General features: G+C 33.0%; 1 protein-coding gene across 5 annotated transcripts; it reads left to right on the forward strand.

The window, feature by feature from the left end:
- Positions 1-46: 46 nt before the first annotated feature.
- Positions 47-27,972, forward strand: LOC149933334 (uncharacterized). 5 transcript variants are annotated; one of them, XM_090155210.1, is made up of 10 exons: positions 47-96; positions 12,889-13,078; positions 14,190-14,310; positions 14,474-14,609; positions 15,745-15,867; positions 16,936-16,979; positions 22,215-22,288; positions 22,602-22,673; positions 23,310-23,445; positions 26,595-27,972. In XM_090155210.1, the coding sequence occupies exons 5-10, from the start codon at positions 15,856-15,858 to the stop codon at positions 26,629-26,631; spliced, it is 375 nt and encodes a 124-aa protein (XP_090011336.1). In that variant the 5' UTR covers positions 47-96; positions 12,889-13,078; positions 14,190-14,310; positions 14,474-14,609; positions 15,745-15,855; the 3' UTR covers positions 26,632-27,972. The 5 variants fall into 5 exon arrangements, with proteins under 5 accessions (XP_090011336.1, XP_090011335.1, XP_090011337.1 ...); XM_090155209.1 differs by having other exon boundaries at positions 14,517-14,609; XM_090155211.1 differs by lacking the exon at positions 14,190-14,310 and having other exon boundaries at positions 14,517-14,609.

Raw genomic sequence — 27,972 nt, forward strand, 5'->3', positions numbered from 1 at the left:
GATTTTTACTCTTTGCTAATTTCTTAATAATTTTGTCAGCGAATGTATTTAATTGTTCTTATACCGTTTTTTGTTATATATTACGAATTTAGAAAGGTAAAATGTTGTTTTTATATCAATATCTTGGTTATTGTGTTTTATTTACACTTTTTTAACTTCGTGGAATGGTTTTCATGTTGTTTTAGCTCGTAATTAATTTTAAAAACCAAGGCTTAATTAGTTAAAATATTAGTTTTTAACTATTTATTACTTGGGCCTGCGGTATTAATTTAATTAAGTACCGCGATAATTAAGTGGTACTATAGTTAATTAGGTAGTACTATAGTTAATTAGGTAGTACTATAGTTAATTAAGTGCTACTATAATTAATTAAGTAGTACTATAGATGTGGAGAGAAGCACATTGTGAAAAACTAATTGAAAAGAGACTTAAAACCGTTTTAAGTCTCTTTTCAATAAGTAGTACTATAGTTAGTTAATTAAGTAGTACTATAGTTAGTTAATTAAGTAGTACTATAGTTAGTTAATTAAGTAGTACTATAGTTAGTTAATTAAGTTGTACTATAGTTAGTTAATTATGTAGTACTATAGTTAGTTATTTAAGTAGTACTATAGTTAGTTAATTAAGTAGTACTATAGTTAGTTAATTAAGTAGTACTATAGTGAATGAAGTAGTACTGTAGCTAATGAGGTAGTACTGTAGTTAAATATTAGTTTTATTTAGCATGTTAAAGAAATTATTGACACATGCATTAAATAACTTTAGTTCTAGATACAATGAGATGAATTAGTGAGTTTTTTTAATAAAATTACAACAAAGACGACTTGGACTAGATGGTATTTAATTGACTAGCAGTTTCTGTTAGCTCGCTCTTAATAAAGCACACTTTCTGATACAGTAGACCCCGCTTAACGTGATCACTTAATTAGTTAGAATATTAGTTTTATTTTGCATGTTAAAGAAATTATTGACACATGCATTAAATAAGTTTAATACTAGATACAACGAGATGAAGGCAAATACTAAAAAGCCAACTAGCCAACTTGGCCAACTTGGCCCACTAAATAGCTAAGGTATGTGGGAACTTGGCCAACTTTGGAAACTTTGTTTATACATGATTTTTACGCGACAATTAAATGTTTTTCATTATAAATGAAATTTTATTATAATTTCAATAAGTTTTTATCGTTTGAAAAACATTTTTGTACCTTTTGGGGGAAAGACTACCTTCCAGTTGGCCTTTTAGTAGAGAAATGGCCCACCCGATGTTTACGTCCCTTTCGGACGTTTTAGGAAAAAGCCAACCGCGCAATACCGAATTAATATCGCGAAAATAAGGTAATTAATTTATTACTAATTATATTTTATGCGGGTCGAATACGTTTCTAGTCCTTTTTCGACAATTGAAGATATGGCCAACGCGGTGTTAACGAGTCTTTCAGACGTATTACGAAAAAGCCAACGACGTCCATTCGCCGAAATGGTTTACAACAGAGATATATCTGGCATACGGTAGAACTCGCGACGGAGGAAATAAATAAGTTTAAAGTGTTGGACAAATCTATCCAATATTAAATAGTTATAAATTGCAATAACTTCACCATGAAAACGTATTTGACACAATGTTTTAGTAAAATTATATATTTAAATTATTATTAATATTGTAAATATTGTTGATTAACATTTAATTTTATATTATAAATGTTATTTATGAATATTGTTTTAGCCAACCGTGTTTTGACATTTCAAGAAATGGCCAACCCGGTGTTACCGTCCCTTTCGAACGCTTTCGGAAAAAGTCATCCGCGCCATACCGAGTTAATATCGCGAAATTAAGGTAATGTTTTATTACTAATTATATTTCGCGCCGGTCAAATACGTTTTTAATCATTATTGGACGTCTCAAGAAATGGCCAACCCGGTGTTAACGTTTCTTTCCGACGTTTTAGGAAAATGCCAACCGCGCTATACCCGGTTAATATTACTTGAAACACGTCTTAAGTTGGTTTTGGACGTTTGAAGAAATGGCCAACCCGGTGTTTACGTCTCTTTCGGACGTTTTAGGAAAAAGCCAACCGCGCCATACCGAGTTAATATTACTTCCATGTCCTTTTTCGACGATTCAAGATATGGCCATGTTTACGAATGTATAGGCCTTTGGACGTATTGCGAGAAATCCAACCCGGCTTACCTTGGTAGCATAAATAATTTAATATCTAGTGGTAGGCCTTTACCTTTAAATTCATTATTGAAGTTATTTTCGGTTGTTTTTTAAATTGGCTAGTATACCGTTGCCTAACGAATTAAAGTTATTACAAGAAAGTTTTAATTCACTATCTTGAAAAGCGACATATAACCCAAAAAGTTTCCAGAAAACGTTTTTGAAACCTGGGACCTTAAAACCTTTATCCACCGAGTTTGCCTTTTTGGAATGATTCCTATGCCTTCTCGCCTTGTATTGTTGCTCGTCTCCGAGCCACTAGACGGCCTAAAAATATGATAGATCTTTATTGAGAGCTTCGTTGTCAAAAACATTTTTCGTTGCCATGGCAAACCCGTTGCCCATTGAATAAAATCCCTTTAAGATTTTTCAAGTTACATGAAGGTCTACCAATCCCCCGAGTTTGAACAAAATCGGTGTGTAACACCTCGGGTAGTCTCCTTGTTAGTAATTACCCAAATTTCGGTAACCCCTGTTAAATTCATTTAAAAGGTATATTTGATATATTACGAAAACCAGGACTAGTTGATCTTCCTTCAACTTGTAATCCCCCCTGGCGTCTTTCAGTTGTTTATTTATACTTTCTAGTGCATTAATTGTAGGTACTTGTTTACCATCTCTAAATCGAATGACTCGGAAGACCCGGAATTAAGCCAACCAGGAATTATTAAAAGAACTTAAATCTATCAACAGCAAGCTAAGTGAATTAACCGTCAGCGTAAATGATACTAAAGACGTCGTCACGACAATAGAGGCTAGGCAGACTGTTATGGAAAGCACACTACAAAACTTACAGGTAGCGATAAGAGACATCGGAGATATGAACGTCAGATTATTGAATGTCGAATCAGACTTAAAAACAGTAGACATAAATGCCATTAACAGATCGGAAGCTAACCGAATGCGCATTGAAAATATTGAGGTTACAATAAAGCGAACCAATCTAGTAATCAGGGGCTTTATAGATAAGGAAACCGAAGATAGACAAGAACTCGCTAAAAATATCCAAAACGTATTTAAAGATAAATTGAACATAGAAACTACCATAGCCCCAAGTCAAACATATCGCATGGGTCCATTTAAAGCTAATTCGACTAGAAATATAATTTATCGAGCTGAAAGTTACGACGCAAAAATGGCCATCTTATCGAAAAATACAATGTTTAAAGGTTCGCGTATCTATCTTGACCACGACTATACAATGAACCAGCAGCAAGCCAGATACAAATTAAGACAATTTTCCAAAACTCATTTACCACTCAAATATAAATGGGTGAACATTAACTCCATTTCCATAGGCCCAGACATCTATAGATTCGATTATGCAACCGAAAAAATTGTTAAAATAACTTGGTCTTCAACCTAATACTATCCATATTTAAAGTGTGTTCGTTAATTTTTATATATGTTAAATTTAATCTACAGCAATGTACGGAGCGCTAAAGCCAATTTTGCTAATCTTCTCTGTTCCTGTGAAACTTTAATTAAAGACGAAATTCAAATATATGCAATAGTAGAAACATGGTTTAAGAGTAACTATATTAATAATTTAATACGAAACGCAAGGACTATGTATTATAAAGAAGCGCTGGAGCTTAATAACCTAAGTTCAAAAAATCTTGGAAGCTCATCAACGAACTTCTTAACCACAGTAAAAAAAACGAAATTAGCTCTTCAGTAAACATTAGCCCGAACGCCTTTAATGATTTTTTTAATCCCACCCCAACAAATATACTTTTCAGTGCAGACTACGATAAAAATTTAGATAAGATAGAGAAAAACCCAAATTCTATGGCATTATTAGAAATAGATCAATCCGAATTAAAAACAGTCATAAAAATTTAGATCCCGATTCTTCCCCCGGTTTTGACGGTATATCTCCCAAAATCATAAAAATAACGGAAGTTCAACTCATAAGACCTCTCCTGTTTTTAATAAACCTATCTTTTTATACGGGAGTCTACCCTGATATCCTGAAAAGAGGAATAATTATACCTATTTTTAAAAATCTCGACAAAAATTCGCCGAACAACTATAGACCGATTACTCTTTTCTCGATATTTACGAAAATTTTTGATAAATGCTTTTATCTCCGTCTTTTAGATTTTCCAAAAAAATTCGAGTTAATATCAGCTAAACAGTTCGGTTTAAGAGAAAATTCTAATGTTGAGTTGGCCCAAATTAATGTGTACAAGAAAATAATAGACCACCTCGACACCAATAACTATGCTCTGGGAGTGGTTCTCGACTTGAGAAAGGCTTTTGATACGATAAACCACAAGAGACTCTTAGCAAAACTGCATATAAAGGGCGTAAGAGGAGTCCCGTACGAATGGATCAAGTCTTATCTCACAAATCGAATTTGTCAAACTAGAATACACGGTAATTTGTCAACAGAAAAATTAATAGCGTAAGGAGTCCCTCAAGGCTCAATATTATCGCCATTATTTTTTAACCATTTTATTAACGATATTACGGCTGTAGACGACATAGACGCACTCACATTATACGCTGACGATACACTAAACCTACAGGGTGGTCCTAATTTAGTAAATCTTATAGGCGAAACTAACGTTAGTCTGGATAAAATCGATAGGTGGCTTCGAGACAACTTCCTAAAATTAAACGAGGAAAAAACGGAATACATGATCTTCTCCAACATAAACAAAAAGCGTAATCATGAAAGTCTAATAAGTATGAATAACACACGACTAAAAGAAGTTTCGGTATATAAATATCTAGGTTTACACTACGATCCTCACCTCAAATGGTCCAACCATATAGAAAAAATTGCAAAAAAATTGCACATGGAGTATACCTAATCGGACGCAATCGACACATATTTAGTAAAAAAATTTGTAAACAATTATATTACGCATTCGTGCACTCCCACTTAACGTTTTGTTCTACAGTATGGGGAAACACCTCTAAGAATAATTTAATTAGATTACACCTGCTACAAAAAAGGGCCATGCGTATAATCGAAAATCTACCACTACTAGCACACACCACCCCACTCTTTCAGAACCACAACATACTAAATATTTTTCAACTTCCGGGTTTTTTTAAATACCCAGCCCAGTGGGTTTTTCCGGGTTTTATTGGGTATTTATGGGTTTTATTGGGTTTTTATTTTAAAAATATTAAATATATTATGTTTATTAAATTATTATTGTTTATTAAATATATTATGTTTATTAAATATATTATGTTTATTAAATATATTATGTTTATTAAATATGTTATGTTTATTAAATATAATAACAATTTAATTTTACAATTTTACATGTGAAAAGGCAATGAAACTTGTGAAAGTCTATATATATTTCCGCGCTGAACCAAAACACTGGTAATAGGCTAATAGTCTAATAGAGTAGTAACACTCTGTAGCTTTGGCCATGGTAGCCATTTTGGTCGCAAATGTTTTATCTATAGACTCTTAAACGCGCCTTCCCAATCGACCGCCATTACCTTACAGTCTACGGGGAGGGTGATAAAAAAAAGGTTTTGGGGGGATGAAATTTCTTCGGTAGAGGGCTTGCTCGTTGGTTGTCTGTACGATAATGGCGGCGCCCAGTAACCGTTTCTAAAAAGAGTGTATAGGAAAGAGCATGGGTGACGTACTAGGACGTCACAGTGCCATTACTCTATAAAGATTTAGATATAAGGTTGTTTAGATAATGAATAAAAGTAATAATAACTAGTTGTAAGAATATTTTTAAATTTCTAAAATAATAAATATCTAAAAATTTTCCACTCGTGTTTTTTAAAATTCAAAACTTTGAATGGGGTTTCTTAAGTGGGTTTTTTTAAGTGGGTAATACCCAAAAAAAGCCATGGGTTTTTTTTTAATTCGAACCCTGCTAAATAGTCGCCATTTTATTTAAATGTTTTTTTTTGTCTTGTGGCACAGATAATTAACGGTATTCACGGGTATTCAACGGTATTCGATGCTAATCAACGGTACACAATAGTAATAAACGGTATTCATGAGATTTCACAGGTGTTCACCGGTATTCAAAAATAATCAGGGAAGCAAAGGTATTCACTGGTATTAAAAAAAAAATCAGGAAATCAAAGGTAATCAGTGGTATTCACCGCTATTCAAGAGAAATCACAAGAAATGAAAGTAATCATTGGAATTCACTGGTATTCAAGTCGAAATAATCGTAATCACCGAAACCACAGTAATCATTTTGGAATCAGTAGAAATCAAAGATAATAAATGCAAATGTTTAGTAATCAATAATCAGGTGTACAAAATATAAACCAGTGAGTAACCCCATGGTTTTACCACCAAGTAATGATTTACGTGGTTTTAGCTCTAAGTAATGATTTACATGGTTTTAGCTCTAACAGATTGTGTTTTAAATAGCACTTAATAGTATTTAAAAAACCCGAAAAATGTTAAAAAGTTCATCAAACAAGGCGGCCAGGGCCGTAATATTAGTTCCACATCGATGTGCTAAACTCAAGTCCAACTTTCCGATAACTAGCTGGGAAGCACGGTCTTCGGCCGGGCCCCAGCTCGATGCATTGATCGTAAAATTCGTAAAACCTCGTACACCTATTAAAACCCATTGCATCCCTATAAAAATGAACGTAGTCCAGTGGGCTTACCTTTGACTGTACTAAATTTTACCCCCTTCTCGACCCCCTCTTAACATTCATACTAAGATCACGCCCATGCGAATTTCTGGCTACGCCACTGCCGTAGTCTGTATCCCACAATAAGAAACCCAGTAGGCAATTTAACATAAACCTTCCGAGTACTCCTATAGGAAACTGTGTAGAATGTTTTAGACCTAGTATACAACTATTTCGGAAACCCAGCTAACCCCTAGCTTCGCCTTGTACCTCTATAAACATCGGTGTACTCATATAAATAGCGCCATGAACATTTTTAAATCAAGTGCAAATGTTTTCGGGGCCCGAAATATTTTTTTTTTAAAAGCGGATCTTTTCAGTTTGCCATTACTCTAAATACCTCAAAACCTTTTAAAAAATGCTCACGGATCCAGAAATGGATTCTACCCAGTTTCAAACATCGGAAACCCAGCTGATCCCTTGCAAGCGGCGTAATTTAAGAGCGAAGGGCCCCGGAAATACGTAAATACGTGCATTTACCTAATTTATCTCTAAAACGTCCAAGAAGGACGTAAACACCGGGTTGGCCATTTCTTCAAACGTCCAAAACCAACTTAAGACGTGTTTCAAGTAACATTAACTCGGTATGGCGTAGTTGGCTTTTTCCAAAAACGTCCGAAAGAGACGTAAACACCGGGTTGGCCATTTCTTCAAACGTCCAAAAACAACTTAACAAGTTTTTGAAGTTATTAACTGGGTATAGCGCGGTTGGCTTTTTCCTAAAACGTCCGGAAGAGACGTAAACACCGGGTTGGCCATTTATTCAAACGTCAAAAAACAACTTAACAAGTTTTTGAAGTTATTAACTGGGTATAGCGCGGTTGGCTTTTTCCTAAAACGTCCGGAAGAGACGTAAACACCGGGTTGGCCATTTATTCAAACGTCAAAAAAACAACTTAACAAGTTTTTGAAGTTATTAACTGGGTATAGCGCGGTTGGCTTTTTCCTAAAACGTCCGGAAGAGACGTAAACACCGGGTTGGCCATTTATTCAAACGTCAAAAAACAACTTAACAAGTTTTTGAAGTTATTAACTGGGTATAGCGCGGTTGGCTTTTTCCTAAAACGTCCGGAAGAGACGTAAACACCGGGTTGGCCATTTATTCAAACGTCAAAAAACAACTTAACAAGTTTTTGAAGTTATTAACTGGGTATAGCGCGGTTGGCTTTTTCCTAAAACGTCCGGAAGAGACGTAAACACCGGGTTGGCCATTTATTCAAACGTCAAAAAACAACTTAACAAGTTTTTGAAGTTATTAACTGGGTATAGCGCGGTTGGCTTTTTCCTAAAACGTCCGGAAGAGACGTAAACACCGGGTTGGCCATTTATTCAAACGTCAAAAAAACAACTTAACAAGTTTTTGAAGTTATTAACTGGGTATAGCGCGGTTGGCTTTTTCCTAAAACGTCTGAAAGAGACGTAAATACCGGGTTGGCCATTTCTTCAAACGTCAAAAAAACAACTTAAGACGTGTTTCAAGTAATATTAACTCGGTTATAGCGCGGTTGGCTTTTTCCTAAAACGTCGGAAAGAGACGTTAACACCAGGTTGGCCATTTCTTGAGACGTCCAAAAAGGATTAAAAACGTATTTGACCAGCGCGAAATATAATTAGTAATAAAACATTACCTTAATTTCGCGATATTAACTCGGTATGGCGCGGATGGCTTTTTCCGAAAGCGTTCGAAAGGGACGTAAACACCGGGTTGGCCAATTCTTGAAATGTCAAAACGCGGTTGGCTAAAACAATATTCATAAATAACATTTATAATATAAAATTAAATGTTAATCAACAATATTTACAATATTAATAATAATTTAAATATATAATTTTACTAAAACATTGTGTCAAATACGTTTTCATGGTGAAGTTATTGCAATTTATAACTATTTAATATTGGATAGACTTGTCCAACACTTTAAACTTATTTATTTCCTCCGTCGCGAGTTCTACCGTATGCCAGATATATCTGTTGTAAACCATTTCGGCGAATGGACGTCGTTGGCTTTTTCGTAATACGTCGAAAAGACTCGTTAACACCGCGTTGGCCATATCTTCAATTGTCGAAAAAGGACTAGAAACGTATTCGACCCGCATAAAATATAATTAGTAATAAATTAATTACCTTATTTTCGCGATATTAATTCGGTATTGCGTGGTTGGCTTTTTCCTAAAACGTCCGAAAGGGACGTAAACATCGGGTGGGCCATTTCTCTACTAAAAGGCCAACTGGAAGGTAGTCTTTCCCCCAAAAGTTACAAAAATGTTTTTCAAACGATAAAAACTTATTGAAATATGGATAATTCAAAAGAAATTAAAATAAAATTTCATTTTTAATGAAAAACATTTAATTGTCGCGTAAAAATCATGTATAAACAAAGTTTCCAAAGTTGGCCAAGTTCCCACATACCTTAGCTATTTAGTGGGCCAAGTTGGCCAAGTTGGCTAGTTGGCTTTTTAGTATTTGCCCGAGATTAATTAGAGGTTTTTTTTTATAAAATTGCAAAGACGACTTTGACTTGATGGTATTTAATTAATTAGTGGAGTTTCTGTTAGCTCTATCTTAATAAAGCACACTTTCTGATACAGTAGACCCCGCTTAACGTGATCACTTTGGGACCTAGCATAATTGATAACGGTAAACGGGTGATAACAGAAAGCGGGTTATCAAAATTATCGGATTTTGAAATGTTTATCTACTACACGTGTAAATCAACCACATTTTGAGGAATGTCAGCCGAAGAAAACTTACCGATAATGCGGATTACGTCGTATTTATAGCAGCTGAAGCGAGGATATATATGTTTTCTTGTTCCCTTACCCAAAAATAAGTGGTCTAGGAAATACTTTAAGTTGGTATTTGAGACAAATACCAACTTAAAACCAACTAAATACCAACTTAAAACCAACTTACAAATAATATGTCATTTTCTGACCACTAAAAACCAACTAAATACCAACTTAAAGAAAAAGGTATTTTCCCACCAACTTAAAACCAACTTATTACCAACTTAACTAGTTTACTGAAATATGCTGACCACTTAAAACCAACTTAATATCAACTTAAATGTTAATAGTATTGAATACCAACTAAATACCAACTAAAAACCAACTTATTTTTTGGTAAGGGTTAAAATGTTATTTTTCGCGGTAGTTTAAGTTGTCTGCTAGTATTTCTATATCTTTTTCTCTTGTCACTTTCCACGATTAGGTCTGTCCCACGATTAAGGCGAGTAAATTTTAATTTTACAGACGGATTCCTAAAAAAATGGAATGATTGTTATTGATTATTATTTTAAAACGTTTGATTATATGTTAAATTAATTTTTCGGATTTAATAAGAGTTGGTTTCAGATGTTAATCGCTAATGGCAGGTAGCACGCAGCACTATAGCGAATGAAGTAGTACTATAGTTAATGAAGTAGTACTATAGATAAAGAAGTAGTACTTATGTTAATGCAGTTGTACTATAGTTAATGAAGTAGTACTATAGTTAATGAAGTAGTACTATAGTTAATGAAGTAGTACTATAGTTAATGAAGTAGTACTATAGTTAATGAAGTAGTACTATAGATAATGAAGTAGTACTATAGATAATGAAGTAGTAGTATAGATAATGAAGTAGTACTATAGATAATGAAGTAGTACTATAGATAATGAAGTAGTACTATAGATAATGAAGTAGTACTATAGATAATGAAGTAGTACTATAGATAATGAAGTACTATAGTTAATGAAGTAGTATTATAGTTATTAGTTAATGAAGTAGTATTATAGTTATTAGTTAATGAAGTAGTACTATAGTTAATGAAGTGGTACTATAGTTATTAGTTAATGAACTAGTACTATAGTTATTAGTTAATGAAGTAGTACTATAGTTAATGAAGTGGTACTATAGTTATTAGTTAATGAAGTAGTACTATAGTTATTAGTAATGAAGTAGTACTATAGTTATTAGTTAATGAAGTAGTACTATAGTTATTAGTTAATGAAGTAGTACTATAGTTATTAGTTAATGAAGTAGTACTATAGTTATTAGTTAATGAAATAGTACTATAGTTATTAGTTAATGAAGTAGTACTATAGAAGTGAAGAGAAGCACATTGTGAAAAACTAAATGAAAAGAGACTTAAAACGGTTTTAAAATTCACAAATTATTTATTTAGAAAATCCAACGTTTCGGAGGAACTGTTCCTCCGAAACGTTGGATTTTCTAAATAAATAAATTATGAATTTTAAAACCGTTTTAAGTCTCTTTTCAAGTAGTACTATAGTTAATGAAGTAGTACTATAGTTATTAGTTAATGAAGTAGTACTATAGTTATTAGTTAATGAAGTAGAACTATTTCATGAGTTCTGCTATAGTGTAGCTCCTATACTAAAGTATACCACCTTACGATAATACTTAAGGTTTCTTATCAAAACCCGAACTAGCTGTACGGGGATTTGTTTCGCCCAACCTGGTGCGGTAGCGTAGCTAGACCTGTTTTCTACCCAGGGTGGTCCCAATGTTATCCACGTACCCTCTTAATATACACCAGATTTCAGTCTCTCTCTCTCTCCTCTACCTATTTCCAAGGGTAACTCATGAAAAATTCTGCCCCCACAAAAGTACCGCCTGGGGTGGACCATCCCTTCCTCCCCCATTGCTATGTCACTGACCTGGCGTCACTTACACAAACCCCCAAGACCCCTGCTTTTGTATCACTCCCCCCTAAAATACTATTTGCCTGGTGTACAACAATGCCTGGGCTATGGCCATGCGCATAGGTTGGGATAAGTTTATCTGAGGCCAAACGATGTCTAACATAGGACAGAACTAACTTGTCACTGATGACCATTAACGTATGTCTTACTGCTAAGGCCATACCGACAACATTTACACCTTTTCCCTACTACCAAAGATTTTATTATAGCTTCAAAAGTAGCTCATTCTTCTTACGCTAGACTTGAAAAACAGGAGGAAAAAAATAAAGTAATTGCAGGCAAAGAAGGGAATAACTGATTTACCATCTCAATTGTAGTATCTACAAAAATCAAATAAAAAAGAAGAGGAAGTTGGTTATAATTGGTTTGAACAAGCTACCACTAAACTTAAAGATGCCATTACCATTGAAAATCTCGCATTTTTGTAAAAAAGTGAAAAAAGTTCATAATATTGTGACATTTTTAAACTAGATAATTTAACCATAAAATGTTTGAAGCTTAACATAGTTCAACACTAACTATTTATGTATGTGATATTTTAAAGGGAAAAAGTTTTAACTATGAAATGTTGAAAGTTTAACGGTTATAAATTACATTAAAATAATTAATGCAACGCTTTCTGTTAAATAACTTGTAAAACTCATATATTTTTGTATTTTAACCATATAAGACCCCTATAAATTGAAAATAAGTACTGTACTTCTCCTATAATTTTGGAATTTTAATCGTATATTTCTCCGACAATTTTGTGATTTCAATCCCATAATTCCTTAACTTTAATTTTCCTATTAGCTGGAAACACTGCACCTTATTTTCCTCTTGATTCTGGAAGAATAACCACCGCTCTTATCTTTCCCCATCGAGTCTCATAGTTTCAGGCTTTCTCTCTCGCCATCTATCCCAGTCTCTCTTTCTCAGGAAACTATTTGCCCTAGTGATTACCACCATTGTTTTACTCCATCAAAAGAGTTGGCTAAGGGGTTTGATACTACCACAGTAAAAACTAATTAATATAACCAAATTGAGACACTTATTTGTCATAGAATTGAAAATTTACACATGAGAAAATACAGAGCTTGTGAAATTTATTATATGGTACTTAAATATTGTACTAAGACAAACTGATTAAGCAGGAATCCCCGGAACTCAACTAGATCTTGGTTTTTAAAATTTCCAATAGTGAAAAATACCAACTGTGAAGTAATTTTAAAAATTTTATAATATTATATGATTATTTTTCATTTCCTCCTGACTTAGATAAGTAATATTACTGTTGGGTTCAAGTATTCATAGTCATATTCTTTTTACTTTAGTTACAGAGATGTCTAAACCATGGAAATTGTACCCTTCAAAAGCTATGACATCAAGAAGTGATGGATTTTCTGGCCACACTGATAGAGCTTTGATTCCAAGGAAAAATAAATATGTTAAAAGAAGTGTATTAAATAAAATGAAAGCAAAAGCGAGAGATGAAGATCAGAGCCATTTATCTTTTTCACAAAAGTAATGTGTTAAACTGTATGCTACATAAATTATCACATCTGCGGGGTATTTGTATAGAAAAATTTGTGTATGACATCAGTGTATCCCAAGTTATTTGAAACGAGCATCAGTATGCAGTGTTTGGAAATGGAAAATTCCAGGTGGCCATAAGTTTGGAAAATAATGGAAATGTCTGGCCTGGACAAAACTGAATTAAGGGGCTCATTCGGGAATGTAACATCAAATCTCCGAAATTCACTTTCCTTCTATCAATTGTTTTTAATTAGACTGAAATTTGAAAGTAGTTTATATGAAAAAATTGTAAAGTGTATGCTTTTCATGGGGAGTAATAAGTACTAACCCACAAAAATTTCTTCCAAAATATAGTTCATTTAATTATTTCCAGCGAAGGAAAAATTTCCCCATTGAGCTGAAATGATTGTTAGCATTTTTCTGTATTAAATCCTCAATTTCATTATTTTGAGAATTTTTTACACATTGCTTGTTAATGTGGGGTTACAATAAGTCTCTTATATTGGGGCTGTTGATGGTTATATATATCTAATAATATATCTAACTTTTTGCAAATCATATTAGACTTAATACCAACGATTCAAATTTCATAAAATGGAACCATTTCTTCAAATAACTGTTCAATGTTAAACTAGAAACTTTATCAGATTCTGATTGCATGAGATCAAACTTGTTTTTTTTTGTTACAAGGTAACAAGTATGTTTTTAAAAAAAAACTATTTTGATAAGCCCATGCTGCCACGTCGTCATCAACTTATTTGGATGGTGTATCAGAGAATTTCAAATTTTTTCTGTATCTTCTAGTCTACATAACAGATAATTGAGTCTTGCATAATGTTTGAGTTGAACTTCTTCTGTGTATAGTTAGATCCATTGGATTGGTATTCCTCAGATCACTTCGGTTCTTTTTTTATAATGTAGTGCCCCATCAAATCAATATTGGGCAAAGAACTATTATGAAGTTGTTACTTGCACATTTATTATTATTTAGTCACTGATACTAGTTAAAATGGAAGTTGCGCTTACAAGTCTCATGCATTCATACACTATCAATAACTTAGATTTACAATTAAAGTAGTATAATTTTTTTTGGTTTTAGGTTGATGACACAACAGCTTACAAATAGGAGATTTCTAAGAATGGTGCTATATGATGCCATGTACAAAGAACACAATTGGTTCATTTTGTTAGATTTTAATCTATAACCAAGAACCTTAAAAGTAACTACATTAATCCAATAACAATAATTATTTATTAAAATGAACGTTTCTTTTTAATGGATAACGATTTATAGTCTATATATTTTCTTTTTACTTTTGAAAATTTAAGTATAAAATCATATTCAAACTTAATCCTGATCTTATTTATAACTTTGTATTTTAGGAAACCCCAGTTTTCATACAAGTTATTTCTAAAACGTTTACAGATTGTTGCAAAGTGGTATTGCAGGGTTTGTGTATGAACCGAGAAGATCAGTTGATATTTGGCACATCGTCAGAGCCAAACTGTTCATTTTCAGGTAACAATTAAGTTCCTTAATTAATTTTTGTTTGATAACATTTTCACAGTATGGGAGCTATTCTTTACATAACAAACATTAAAATTGATAGTTTATTACTGTAACCAGTAGCTTAAACATAAAACTATTAGGGATGCACCAATATGGGTAGAACCGACCCTTACCAAAAAAAGTTGTCTAGGAAATACTTTAAGTTGGTTTTAAGTTTGTATTTGAGACAAATACTAACTAAATACCAACTGAAAACCAACTAATTACCAACTTAAAGAAAAAAGTATTTTCCCACTCAACTTAATAACAACTTATTACCCCTTTAACTAGTTTATTGAAATATGCTGACGTACCACTTGAGCCTACTTAAAACCAACTTAATGTCAACTAAAATGTGTATACCAACTAAAATCCAACTTATTTTTTGGTAAGGGGATATATTGGCTGACCGATATATTGGCTATCCGTGGCCGATATTAACAAAGTCATCCATCATAACAGTAGTGTGTATGATAAAATCATTGTAAAAGACGGTTCAGTGCACTGTCATACCATTTTATTCTAATTTTTCATTAAAAAGGTTTGCAAGAGCATATCAGAATATGTTTCTGTCCTGTTAACGTGATACATATTATCACAAATCTAATATCGTTGATTTTATTTGTTTAAACTCGAAACCCCCTGTTAACAAAAATGGTCTAGCTTCTGAAGTCTGGTGTACGTGGCGCGGCCAATCACTCTTTGGGTCTTTTAAAAACGTTCTTTGGTCTTATGAGACATGTTTTTCCTGCAAATATTTTTCGGATACCAGTATCGGCCAATATCAACTTTAGTTACTGATATATCAGTGCACCCCTTAAAACTATAGTTGTGTTTATGTTGCTTAGTTCTCTGAAACTCATTTTTTTATTCTACCTTAAGTTATTTCAAATTTAATTTAATCCCTGGGAATTATTTTTGGTTGTTGATATACTTTCATCTCCACATAAAGTACAAAGAAATATAAACAATTCACAAAAATAACCATACCAAATTAAGTGTATATGACCTACAAGTAGCTACGCTATAAAAATACGAGGAGCTAGGTTTTTAAAATTTCCATTTTAATAAGCACTCATAAATGTTACTATACCTACATTTTCAGAGTTTGTTAATCAAGTGTCCTATTGTATACACGCTTCAGCTGCGGAACAATTCATATTGATGTTTTTTTGAAAAAAAAGACTTAGACCCAACTGATTTTTGTCATTGTCTAATGCAAGTATTGGTAAGCTAGTATTCATTAAAATATATATATATATAAATATAGTATTTGTTTTTTCATTGGCTAAAATAATGTAAACAGTGACCTAAACCGTTCAAACTATAAATTTTTTGGTTTTATATTTACTGTACAGCTTATAAAAAATTAATATGCACCAAAAATAAATTATTTTTAACACAAAAGTCTGGGACTCAGCTTTGATCGTGGTTTAAATCATATTTACCAATTAATGATGCAATGTTTTTCTTGAAGAGAATTTAAGAATGGAAAATTAGCTCAGTTTGTAAAATTTATATCAATGGAATAAAACATGCTCCGCCGGGCCCTTGAGTCACGCTGCACGTACAAGATAAATTTTCATTTATTTCAAATCGAATGAAAAAAATTTAGTTGGGACCTACTTAGGTTAGTCATTCTGCAAAAGAATAGCCAAAAATCTCTAGTCGCCCCAAAATAAGAATGAAAACGGTATTATTACACTTATGATTTGGTTTGACAAAGAACTTTGGTATATGCTGTCACGAAAAAGACCTGAAGGAAGCGCGTCAAATTATATCACTTAATAAATGCCATGTAAACCTCAACAGCCGCAGTCCCAGACGTTCTGCATATAACATAATTAATTTTAGGCAAAACTTATTAAGTGTTAGTGACTGTCACGAATCAGTTAATTGAAGCCTTAAGCTGAGAGAGAAATTCACTTTATTAAACTTTTAAAAATATATTATATTATATTATGTTATATTTAATTATAAATTTTATAAATGTGGAATTCATTTTGTGACCTTATCATACTTAAAAATAGTTATGAAATACTATTTAGTCTAATTAATATTTCTTATCCACATATCAAAGTTATAAAAATGCATGTTTGGTTGAAATTCTTGATGTATGAGTTCACGAAAATGATTTTCCATCTACCCATAGTGATATACCATTCCACCCCCTAGACATTTGTCACTCTTTTCAAATGGGTATTGTATCTAACGTGAAATTCAACCATCCATTCATGTTGGTATAAGCCACTGTAATAGTGGTGCTCAAACTAAAATAAAATTTTATATTCATTAGGAGCTCATAATTGTAAAAACGTCTTATCTGAAGCAGCTATTGAGGTAATTTAAAATTTAATTATTGGTTTAGTTCTGTTACGGTTACAAGTTGCATTCAAGTCAAGTCAATTGATGTTTTCAAAGTAGGATGAAGTATTAAACAATAATTTTTGTTAGGAGTGATCCTCAATCAAAACGTTATTATGATCCTGATAGTGTTTCCGTATGTTATGCTATTTGGTTGGTAACGTGGCCCTTAGAGGCTTACAATGAGACTACACAGTAACTATTCTAGTATAACAAAGTACTAATAACAGGGTCATTCCATGACAAAACGACCTAGTTTTTTTTAATTTTAACACCCGACCCCTTTCGATTTCGCCAAAATTTTGTATACAAGGTTTTTTGGGCCTAGGAAAACGATTTTGACAGTTTCATAACGATCGGTTCAGCCGTTTACGAGATACAGCATACGCGTTTTTTCAAAAGTTCGCCTTGACCCCCTAAATGTTTTCTAGTATATCTTATGACATAATTATCGCAAAATCACATGTAATACCTCATTTTAAAGACAATGCGCACCCTAATATGAATATTTAATCAGAGTTGTCATTTGACGTAAATGTCATTAAAATCTGGGCCTTTAAATAATTTGACCTTTGACCTTGCCCAGACACCTCAGTCGTAGGTCAACGATTTTAGCATTTTTAAAATTCCCACTATCGAATACATAATAATCACTCAAAATCTCAAAGTAATATTTGTAGTTTTCGAGATATTAATTTTTGAAATTTACCCCACCACACACAAAATGAAATACCAAAACCATTTATTTTTATAGTTTACACACCAATTAATTTTTTATTTACACAAAACAGCTTAAACTTCTTTATACATGGAAAAGGCTTTGGTAATTTTATTTTTATCGTGTTCTTTGATTTGATAGCCTTTCGAATTTGGTAAACCTACAAGAATTTCAATTGCACATAGAACATTTTCACTTGACACCCAACTGCTATCGATCCTTCTGGGCCATGTGTATTTGTCCGAAATACCAGGGGGACGCAAAAAGTTTACAAAGAAGTCTCCAAACTCTTCTGATACTTCCTCAATTAATCCAACGTAAAGTTGGCCTTTGTAGACGCTGGCTACCAAATTTCCCACTTTAAAGTTTTCAGCCTCTTGATTTCGAGTATCTGACAATTCTAAAGTCGAAACCTTAACTGTGGTTAGCGAATCGTCATTAGATAACGGAGAAACCATGATTTCATTTAACGATTTCGGAACGAATTTATGAAACCCTCGAGTTCCTTTTACTGTTATGGCTTTAGAAAACCTTTCTTTTAAAAGTTCCTTTTGTCGCTCAATTTCTTCGTTTTTAACATAGATGAACTTGATATTTTCGAAGTTTGATAGGCAGAAATTAAACATATCTGTTGGAGTCAAAATCTGTCCAGTCACTGGTCGCTGAAGACTGACTCTTGCTGTTTTACGCTTCACTGTTCCGCCAATTCCGTCACAAGGTCCCTTGCCATGAGATGTGGCAAAAAAATGCCATTCAGCGTCCAAACCAAAATCTTGTTTGTGGCAACAGAGATTAGAAAAGTTGTATTTGTTTTTATACTGTCCAGCACATCCATCCGTAAAATAAATTAGCTTTCTAACATTAGGAACATGTGTTTTTATATTTGGAATTAGATAAGTTAAAAAACTGTGAACAGTATTGGTTGTATGTGTTCTGGTATCACTGATAATACAAAAATTTAAGTGGTTAAGTTCTCCGTTTTCGACTACCCTGAAGTAGATTACGAAGGGATGCACTGTCGCTTGAGAATTGTCCCAATGGAACCCTTGTGCTTCGTCTTGAATTACGAAGGAATAGTTCTCCGCAAAATCACCGAGAACAATTACGTCACCAGGTTTTAGAGTTTTTTTGAGGTTTTTAAGATAATTAGATTGCGACTTATATGTGTAATGATGACGCGTTAGTTCAAGTAGTTTAATGGCCAAAGAGTCGAAAAAGTTTTCAACACTCTCGCTCAAGGTCATGAGCTTTGTGCTGTCAGTTGTCACCCATTGCATGAACTTTATATTTTCAAAATCTTCTAAAAGGTTCGTTAAATATTCATTTTCAAGTAGACCATTTTTCCCAGGACAGTCCTTGCACACCCTCATCATACAATTCCTGTTTTGAGTGTCACACACGGTGAGCGCCATGAAATCGATATCACATTTTAAAGGACAAGGAGACGGTAGAGCTGATATCATTAGCTTGACATTTTGGTGATAGGTGCAGACACACACTGAATGTGTACCTGACGAACCTGCTAATACACACCAAGGTGGTCGTAGATAACAAAATGACGAAAATCCTAACGTCAAATCATGCTCTTCCTTGAATTTGTTATAGAGCTCTCTCAGGTTCAGCAGTACAAGCCTCTTTTGATGATGTTCTTTTTGACCTGTCTCGTGGTTTCTAACTGACACAAACTCCTTTTGTCCAGGTGTCATACGACTGTTATCGTCATTTTCGTAAAATTCAACGACCTTTGATTTAACGTCTTCGGTCAATATTAATCCCTTCGATTGTTTCTCTGGTAGCGAAAGAATTCCTTGACTAGATTTAAGATTCCTGCTTCGTTTGACCATGTATTCTGGTGCTCCAAATTCCTCCATTTTCGTTGTATTCCAAATGGTGACAAGGTCAGGATCTGAAGCTTTTCGCCGTATGATGTCTTGGAGTTATTGAATTTCTCTCTCAGTTCGTTCAAAATATTCTCATATAATCGATGTTCTTCGTTCGAGCTTTCTAAAAACATCGTCCGTAACCATATTATCGTCTGTTTCATCAAGAGAAATTTCCATTGACTCTTCTAATTTGCGTTTCAATGAATTGTTCACAGCGTTTAACTTAGTCCTGCTTAGAATTGTTTTTTGGCGAGATGACAAACCTTCTGTACAAAAGTTAAAAAATATATGTATTTATATATGTATACATATATAAATTCTTTCAAATTGAATATATTTCTTACTTCTTTTAACAGGAGATTCTCCCAAGTTTATTAGAGTTTCGTTAACTGCCACTAAAGCTATAGCTTTGTCGTCTTGCGTCGCATCTCCCGATGAACAAGGTTGACTAAATGAAAAAGAATCGCTTTCTTGTGATTCTTGTGCAGTGTGAACTTCTGAAACGTCCAACTGTATTTGGAGTTCATCCTTTACTTTTTTTCCAGCAGACATAAAACACTGGATGCACAACTTATTTCCAGCGATAACTTCAATTCCTCGTAACTTTAATTTTTTGAACAAATCCAATGAAATAGTTTTTAGTCCACTCTTTCTTTCAGCGTCGTGAGTCCCAAAAGGATTCATACACTTCTTTTGACTCGTTGAATACCTTTTCATAAAAAGTTCTTCATGGTGACGACATATGTTTCTTATTTTGGACATAGGTATAGCTGTTCGGCTGCTAAGAACTAATTTGTCATTCTCGGACAGATGGTTGTTGATACCAACTGTTTTCGAAAGTGTTTGCAAATGACATTTACTACTGTCTCTCCAAAACGAACAATTTCGATCCATTTCAGGGCTTTGTTCGAGAATATACAGTTAAATAAATTCTATTTCGCTACTCAATTATCGCTGTTAATATATTTAACTACTCAATTATAACTATTATATATTAAAAAGATATTAAAACATTTTTACGTTATTAAAAACGTAATCGATATGACTAAGAGCAATATTGGGTTTTCTTGAGATATCTAGCACATTTCCATTTTAGGGTGCAGTAAGATACGCTACAATAATATTGAACGCCAGACTATACTAAGGACAAGCAATTTAGTGATGTCTTCTGTCTACAGATAACATGCAAAACTAAAAATAATATGTAAATAACTCAACTTAATTTAAGAATTAGTGTATTTGATATTGTAAACTCAAAATTACCAAAATAATAATATTTTTAATTTATTTAGTAGGTCAACTAGTTTCGTGTATAAAATAGCATTTTCATTAATTTGAGGGGTAAATTTCAAAAATTAATATCTCGAAAACTACAAATATTACTTTGAGATTTTGAGTGATTATTATGTATTCGATAGTGGGAATTTTAAAAATGCTAAAATTGTTGACCTACGCCTGAGGTGTCTGGGCAAGGTCAAAGGTCAAATTATTTAAAGGCCCAGATTTTAATGACATTTACGTCAAATGACAACTCTGATTAAATATTCATATTAGGGTGCGCATTGTCTTTAAAATGAGGTATTACATGTGATTTTGCGATAATTATGTCTTAAGATATAGTAGAAAACATTTAGGGGGTCAAGGCGTACTTTTGAAAAAACGCGTATGCTGTATCTCGTAAACGGCTGAACCAATCGTTATGAAACTGTCAAAATCGTTTTCCTAGGCCCAAAAAACCCTGTAAACAAAATTTGGGCAAAATCGAAAGGGGTCGGGTGTTCTGTGGCAGGCGTTTTGTCATGGAATGACCCAACAATTAGTTATACCACAAAAGGGAAGAATATGCAATCTTGCAGCCACTAGTTGGTATTTAGTTGGCATTTGTTCCAAATACCAACTTAAAACCAACTTAAAAAGTTACAAGACCACTTATTTTTTGGTAAGGGGGTTGGACAGTTTTAATAAATTTGGGTTTAGATGAGTGTTTCTTTTGAAATATATTTTTGTTTCTTGGACAATATTGTGAAGGGTGTGTCTTTTAATCTGATGTGTCGACCTTATCCTTGAACTTTTTTAATCATTATTTTTGGAGTCATCAAATAATAATCAGATCCCCTATACAAGAAATTGAGGTAGTCAAGGAACCCATTAAAATTAAAAGATACAACACCAAAGAGCCTTGAAAATTAATGAATACTTCTAAGGCCTTGATGAACTGTAGTAGCTGGTGCTTTACCCTTACTATTAAAACATTTAAAATTATAATTCAGAGGCAAGCGTGTTTAGTTTAGTAAGGGCTATTTATGGTGGACTATAAATTTCCTCTTAGTTTAATTCGATATATACTTTTATATGTACACCCGAATGAACAATGTTTTTTCTATAATGAAGTTTACGTATGTTTGAGAAAGGAATCTATTGACAATAACATGCCATATCTTTACGAACACTAAATCCTGTATAGCCAAATTACTAAGCCACAATGTTTTTTATATGACTTATGCAGGTGTATGTATCACATTGCATTCTATATATGCACACATTAAAATGTGTAAAGTAAACAATTAAATTTTGACTATTAGTTTTGCAATAATACTGCTATCTTTTTAGGATATTTTCCCAAGAGTTTTACATGTACCTTTTTGCCATGGAAAAAAATAATTTGGCCATAGTTAAGATGAAAGGTAATCAACTACAGTGCTTGTCATGCATCTTTGGAAATCATTCACGCAATCATGTGGATTCATGTGTAGAAGGAAAGCACTTTCTTTTAGATCCATACCATATGAACCAACTGTTGGTGAAATAGAAGTATTCAGAAAAGGCACTTGCTTTTATGAAGTATTAGAAAAAAGTAATAGTAATATCATTTTTCCGTTTGTAGCTGTGTTTTTGAATTTAATGGTACGAATAATTATTCATCCCTTAACAAAGTATTTAGTCCTGGCTTTTATATAATTTTGACCGCATTAATGTGAACAACTTTTATAATTCCAGAAAGTTTTGAATTATTTTATGGAAGCAAAGAAGTACAACTTCACTTATTAACTGCTGTAAAAAAATGTTATGGTAAGTATAAAATGTATATTTTCTAGGGTTATGAAATTGGCAACAAATTGGTTTTACATATTTTTAAATATTTTTTCTAAGAAATTATCAGTTGACTTAATTAAGTAACATTTAAAGCGGCATAAAACCGAAAAGTGTATCAGCCCTACTTTGGCGCCTTTTGAAATATCTACTAAGAGCTAGTCTCGCCATGAAATACAAAGCGAACTAGATGGCTATATGTAATAGAGGTGTTCTCTTTGGTCTATTTGCGAATTTGTCTTGGCTCGATTTTCTCTAGTTGCGCATAGAGGTACTTATTCTTTACCCCCACTTCTACACTCTTTTTACTTTACGACCAGATCTCAGTGAAAAAAATAACAATCTCATTGGGTCTTATATCGTTTTTGGTCACATCATTGCAACTGCTAATTGATCCGTAGTTTGTTTGGTTTAGCAGATGCTAGTGACTCTCCTACCTGATTTAAGCTTGAGTTGAAAATGTCAGTGACTTGGCTTATTTGTGACTTATTATTATTACCTATTTCTATAGTAAATAGTTTAACCACCACAAAATTCAACATCTTAACGCCACTTTGATTGGCTTTTGAAAATAACAATAAGGTACATTTTATAGGTATTTTTTTTTCTTTTTAGTCCCCTCCTTTACTTGTTCTAACTGCTTATTAAATCGCATATTCGATGGCAGCGATAATGCTATTTTGAACATGGGAACATACCTTGTAGGCCATGTGGTACTGCGGCATTATTTGGACGAATTTGAGTGTGGAAAGTAAGTTTGATGGTTAAATAACCTTTTTAAACTGATTATTAATTAGTGGTGTTACCACTGGAGTCGGGGGGGGGGGGGGGGGCATGTTGCACTAGGTATCATTCTGACGGCCCATTTTAGGGGGTGCCAATCGACTCAAATGGATTAATTATATGATTCCCTTAGTATGGTACAGTTTTCCTTCTAAAAATCCTCCAGAAAATTCTACACCTATATGAGTTTGTTCCATGATGTAGGCTTGCCCTTTACTCGTCACGCAACCATATACAGTTGTAGGCACCCCGTAGTGGGCGAAAGATTAGTGAATGACGTCAGCAGTGGCTGGCGCCAAATAATAGATAATATATATAGGAGGTCCCTCAAGTAATAGGAGACAGTAATCATTTGAGAGCAACTAACTATAGTTAGGCGTTAACCCAGTCGCCAGAGGTTGAAGAACAGCTAGGTGGAGGTATGAACTAAATAAAGTATTGTTTAAATAACTAATCAGGCGTCTTCAGTCAAAATTTTAATATACGACGTATAAACTCTCCGTTTTTACCTAACTTGGGAAGAGAGTTTATTACACAGCCAACTCCTCAAGATCAAAAATATAGAAATACCTGGGACTCTTTTTTTTTGAGTTGTTAGACATTGACTTCAATGTTGGTTTCACATGTGGAAAGTGTTTGGATCGGCAATCTATAATCCTCTGCAATGGAACATCTGTATGCTTTTTTTTGTGCATTGCAAGAATGCAACCTAAATTCCCTGAGTAATAATTTCAAATTTTCTTTAAGCTTATACCAAAATGGTGTTGTTAGCAGACATGCTTTTTCGAATTTATTTAAATGGAACCAACACTTTTTTTTATATTTCTAACGCTAGTATGGCTGTTTTAATAACTTTATACTAGGTATAAGGATCGGCTTCTAATCAAATTGGAAAAAACAAAATTGTTTGCACATTTTGCAAACTCAACGATTGAAAAGCAAGTAGCTACTGAGGAATATTCTTCACTTCTGCTTAATCTTGGAGCCTTCAAGGAGGGCTTGATTATAAAGGACTTTATTGTTTCCATTGTCAACCCTAAAGATATATTTTGTCTAGTTTGGTACTCAAGCTTGCTTCGAATAATGTCACTTACCTCACTAATTTGCGCATCTTTGCCTTTTTCTGATGATTTAATTTATCTCTTAAAACAATAAATTTCTGGGTTTGATGTAAAAAAAACCTGACATTTATGGCCTGTCTAATGAAGAAATGCCCTCTTCTTTATAAAATTATGGTTAATGTCAATGGTGATAATTTTCTGGAAGCCTTGTTAGATGTGTTAGAGTTGTTGATTGAATATTCGGGAAAACCTTTTGAAAACCTAATCCATTTGGATCAGAGATCATCTACATTGGAGAAGAAATGTGAAGATGACTTATCTTTTTTTCCTTCTCTTCCTAAAAGAAGAGAGAGAGGTTGTTTTGAAGCTGACAAAAAAATATAAGGGCTGAAGGTTGCATCAAAACCTTTAATAGACATCCCAAGCTGTTACCAGGTGTTTTCACCATTTACGGTGGTCACGGTTAGTCAACTCAGTTTCGTTTTAAACTGGTAAATTGTGTTCTTTATCGGAAACTAAACTTAAATTAACTCTACATAGTTTACAAGCAAAAATACGTTAGTGATAACCATCCTCATTCTTTTTAGGTGTCTGTTATGGATATCAAATAATGGCTCTTGCTGAGTCAGTAAATGTAACATTCACTATTGTAAAGACTAGGTTTGGAAAACGTTATGTATGCTCATTTACTTCATGAAAATTTCATGGGCTTAGCAGTAAACAGAACTCGATGCCCTTCCATTAAATTTAAAATATAGGTCAGTTGAATTTTAGCCCATGGAAAATGCTTTACCTAAATGGTCTTAATTTTTTTAACATTCATTTATGTTATTTGTCGTTAGAAGTGATCAAATTTGAAATTAATTTGAAAAATTTAATGCATAGTTTTAGATTAATATTTATCTGCCACTTTGAAAGGGGGTTTCCAAAACTGATTTCTTTGCCTTTCCAGTCACCAAAACAGTTCTATGCATGCTCTTGTAAAATAATAATCATCAGACCCAAAGACCACCCACATGATATGCCAAGAGTGGGAAATACTAAAAACATATGCACTACATATGCTTGGGCACCAATCACAACTACTAGGTGTCATGTGGATCTAGCGAGGGTCACTCAGTGCCATAAAAACTTAGTGCATAGATGGGAAATTTCTATTTTCTATGCCCTAGGTAGTGTTTGGCTGTAGTTATATTTTCACATTTTTCTTATTATTAGCTATAAATCTGGTTTTATATACCCATGCTTGTAAGCTGCATGCGTTCACTTTGAGTAGAAGCCCTTTGGAGTTCAAAGACCCCAGGTTTTTAATTGACCAAATTTTTTATGCATGCTAGAAAATAAATGAAGCCTACTTTCAGTGACAGAATGTATTAATGAATTAGGATGGTTTACGCTAAGAGAAGCTAGATATAAGTTCCACTTGTCTATCTTCATGCATAAAATATTTTATAAGAAAGTACCACTTAATATAACTGAAATTTTTAATGATGTACATATAACACTAGACTTTTCCATAACTGATCTCCCAAAAAAATACTATACAATATGTATGAAAATGGTATTGGAATCAGTTACCAAATGAAATTAGAAGTATAAATAGTGTTAACATATTTAAGTCAAGGATGATGGACTTTTTAAAAATTTTAATTGGATACATACCAAAGGACCCCACTGTAAACCAGTTTCAGCTGAATGGGAATATCCCATTTGCTTTTTCTCTTTGCAAATAAAGCTTTTGATTATTATTATTATTAATTGCGTGTAGATCCCATAATAGAGTCAAAGCTTTCTCTCTATTTTCGAAACTGAGAGGCTGGCTGGACACGTAGAGAGGATTATAATTTTGGGCAGATGCGAGCAGAAGGTCTAAATTTAGGTTTCATACACTTTGTAACACCAAAAGTGCTCAACCCACTGGTTTTTAAATTATTTTTTTTTACTGTTGTTTTAGCAGTAAGCATGATCTGGTCTGAAATACTAAACTCATCCCCATGTCCCTACCTTATTAGATTTTGTCTGGTGGTAATTAACAGCTAAATTTATTTTTCCTTAGGCTGCTACGTGGGATACAATTTATCAGAATATCCTGAATTATTGTCTTTGAATAGTCAAGTCAATGAACAAGTGAATGCAAGCTTACAAAAAATTAAACATTTTCTTTCATACATGAGCCAAGGAAAGCTTTATATTTGTGGTTCTACACCAAAACTTTTGTACAACGAACTAGATGAAAGCTTGAAGAAAATATTATTATGAACACAAGGCAATGATATGTTGTACTGTAATTTGTGTTAATATATTTATGTATTCATTGCTCTTTAGCTTCTACGAAAAACCTAGGCAATATGATTTGTACTTTAAGCAATTAAAATTAAATTAATTGTATATTGTCAGTTAGAGTGAAAATAGTTGCAATCTGTTAGTAAAGTGAATGTAGAGGTTTCGAAATAATTTTTATGTACTTTAATAATTGTAAATTTAAGTGTAGAATTATATTTTGGATTTGTTTCTTTTTGAATGAGGCTCCAAAATATTTACCTGTGCTTTGATGGCAAGAAGATATAAATTTTCATATACTTTTTTTGGTGTCTGAAGCTCTTTAAAAATTTTAAATGGACTTTACAAAATTGTTTACTTATTTAGGTCTCCAAAAAGCCTTAAGTGCTGGATCTTAACTTGTTTTTTTTTTGTTTGTTTTGGAACCATGGCTTAGATTATTACGACTATAAATTCAGTGTACCAACAGCTGAAAGCTTAGACTTGTCTTTACCCAAACTTATACACATCACCTTACCTGGAGAGAGTATATGATGAATAATTATTGGATTTATTTATTTTTCTTATCACAATGTATTGTAACAGAAATCCTTGGTATATAGTTATTTTCAATTCCTATTCTTTTTGAGAGATGATTTGAGCAGTTAGCCTTGAATGTAGATTTCATATTTCTTGAGCTGACAATGCGAGTAACAGGGAAATGAATAATTATCGAATCTTTGTTACAAAATTAGTGCAGAGCTTACCAAAATTACATTCTGGAAACGCATGGGCAAGGCTTACTTTTTCACTAAAGATATAAACTAAATACTAGTTTTAAATTTGAATAGCAATATTCAAATTGTTATTCAATATTCTTCTGACAGTACTAAATATTTGAAAACCCTATAATTATATCAATTTGTGTTAAAAGTGCCAGATTGACAGATTCAACAATATTTTCTTTAAAACAGGATACACTAAAATTATCAAGCATGTATAGATAAAACTACTATGTTAAAGCTATGTGGCAATTTATTAAGCAGTACTAAATATTTGAAAACCCTATAATTTATAGGAATTTGTGTTAAAAGTGCTTAGATTCGACAAAATTTTCTATAAAACAGGATATACTCAAATTATCAAGCATGTACAGTTAAAACTGCTGTGTTAAA

This window comes from Leiobunum rupestre, chromosome 8, assembly GCF_980474605.1.
Source record: "Leiobunum rupestre chromosome 8, qqLeiRupe1.1.hap1, whole genome shotgun sequence".
Classification (NCBI taxonomy): Eukaryota; Metazoa; Arthropoda; class Arachnida; order Opiliones; family Sclerosomatidae; genus Leiobunum; species Leiobunum rupestre.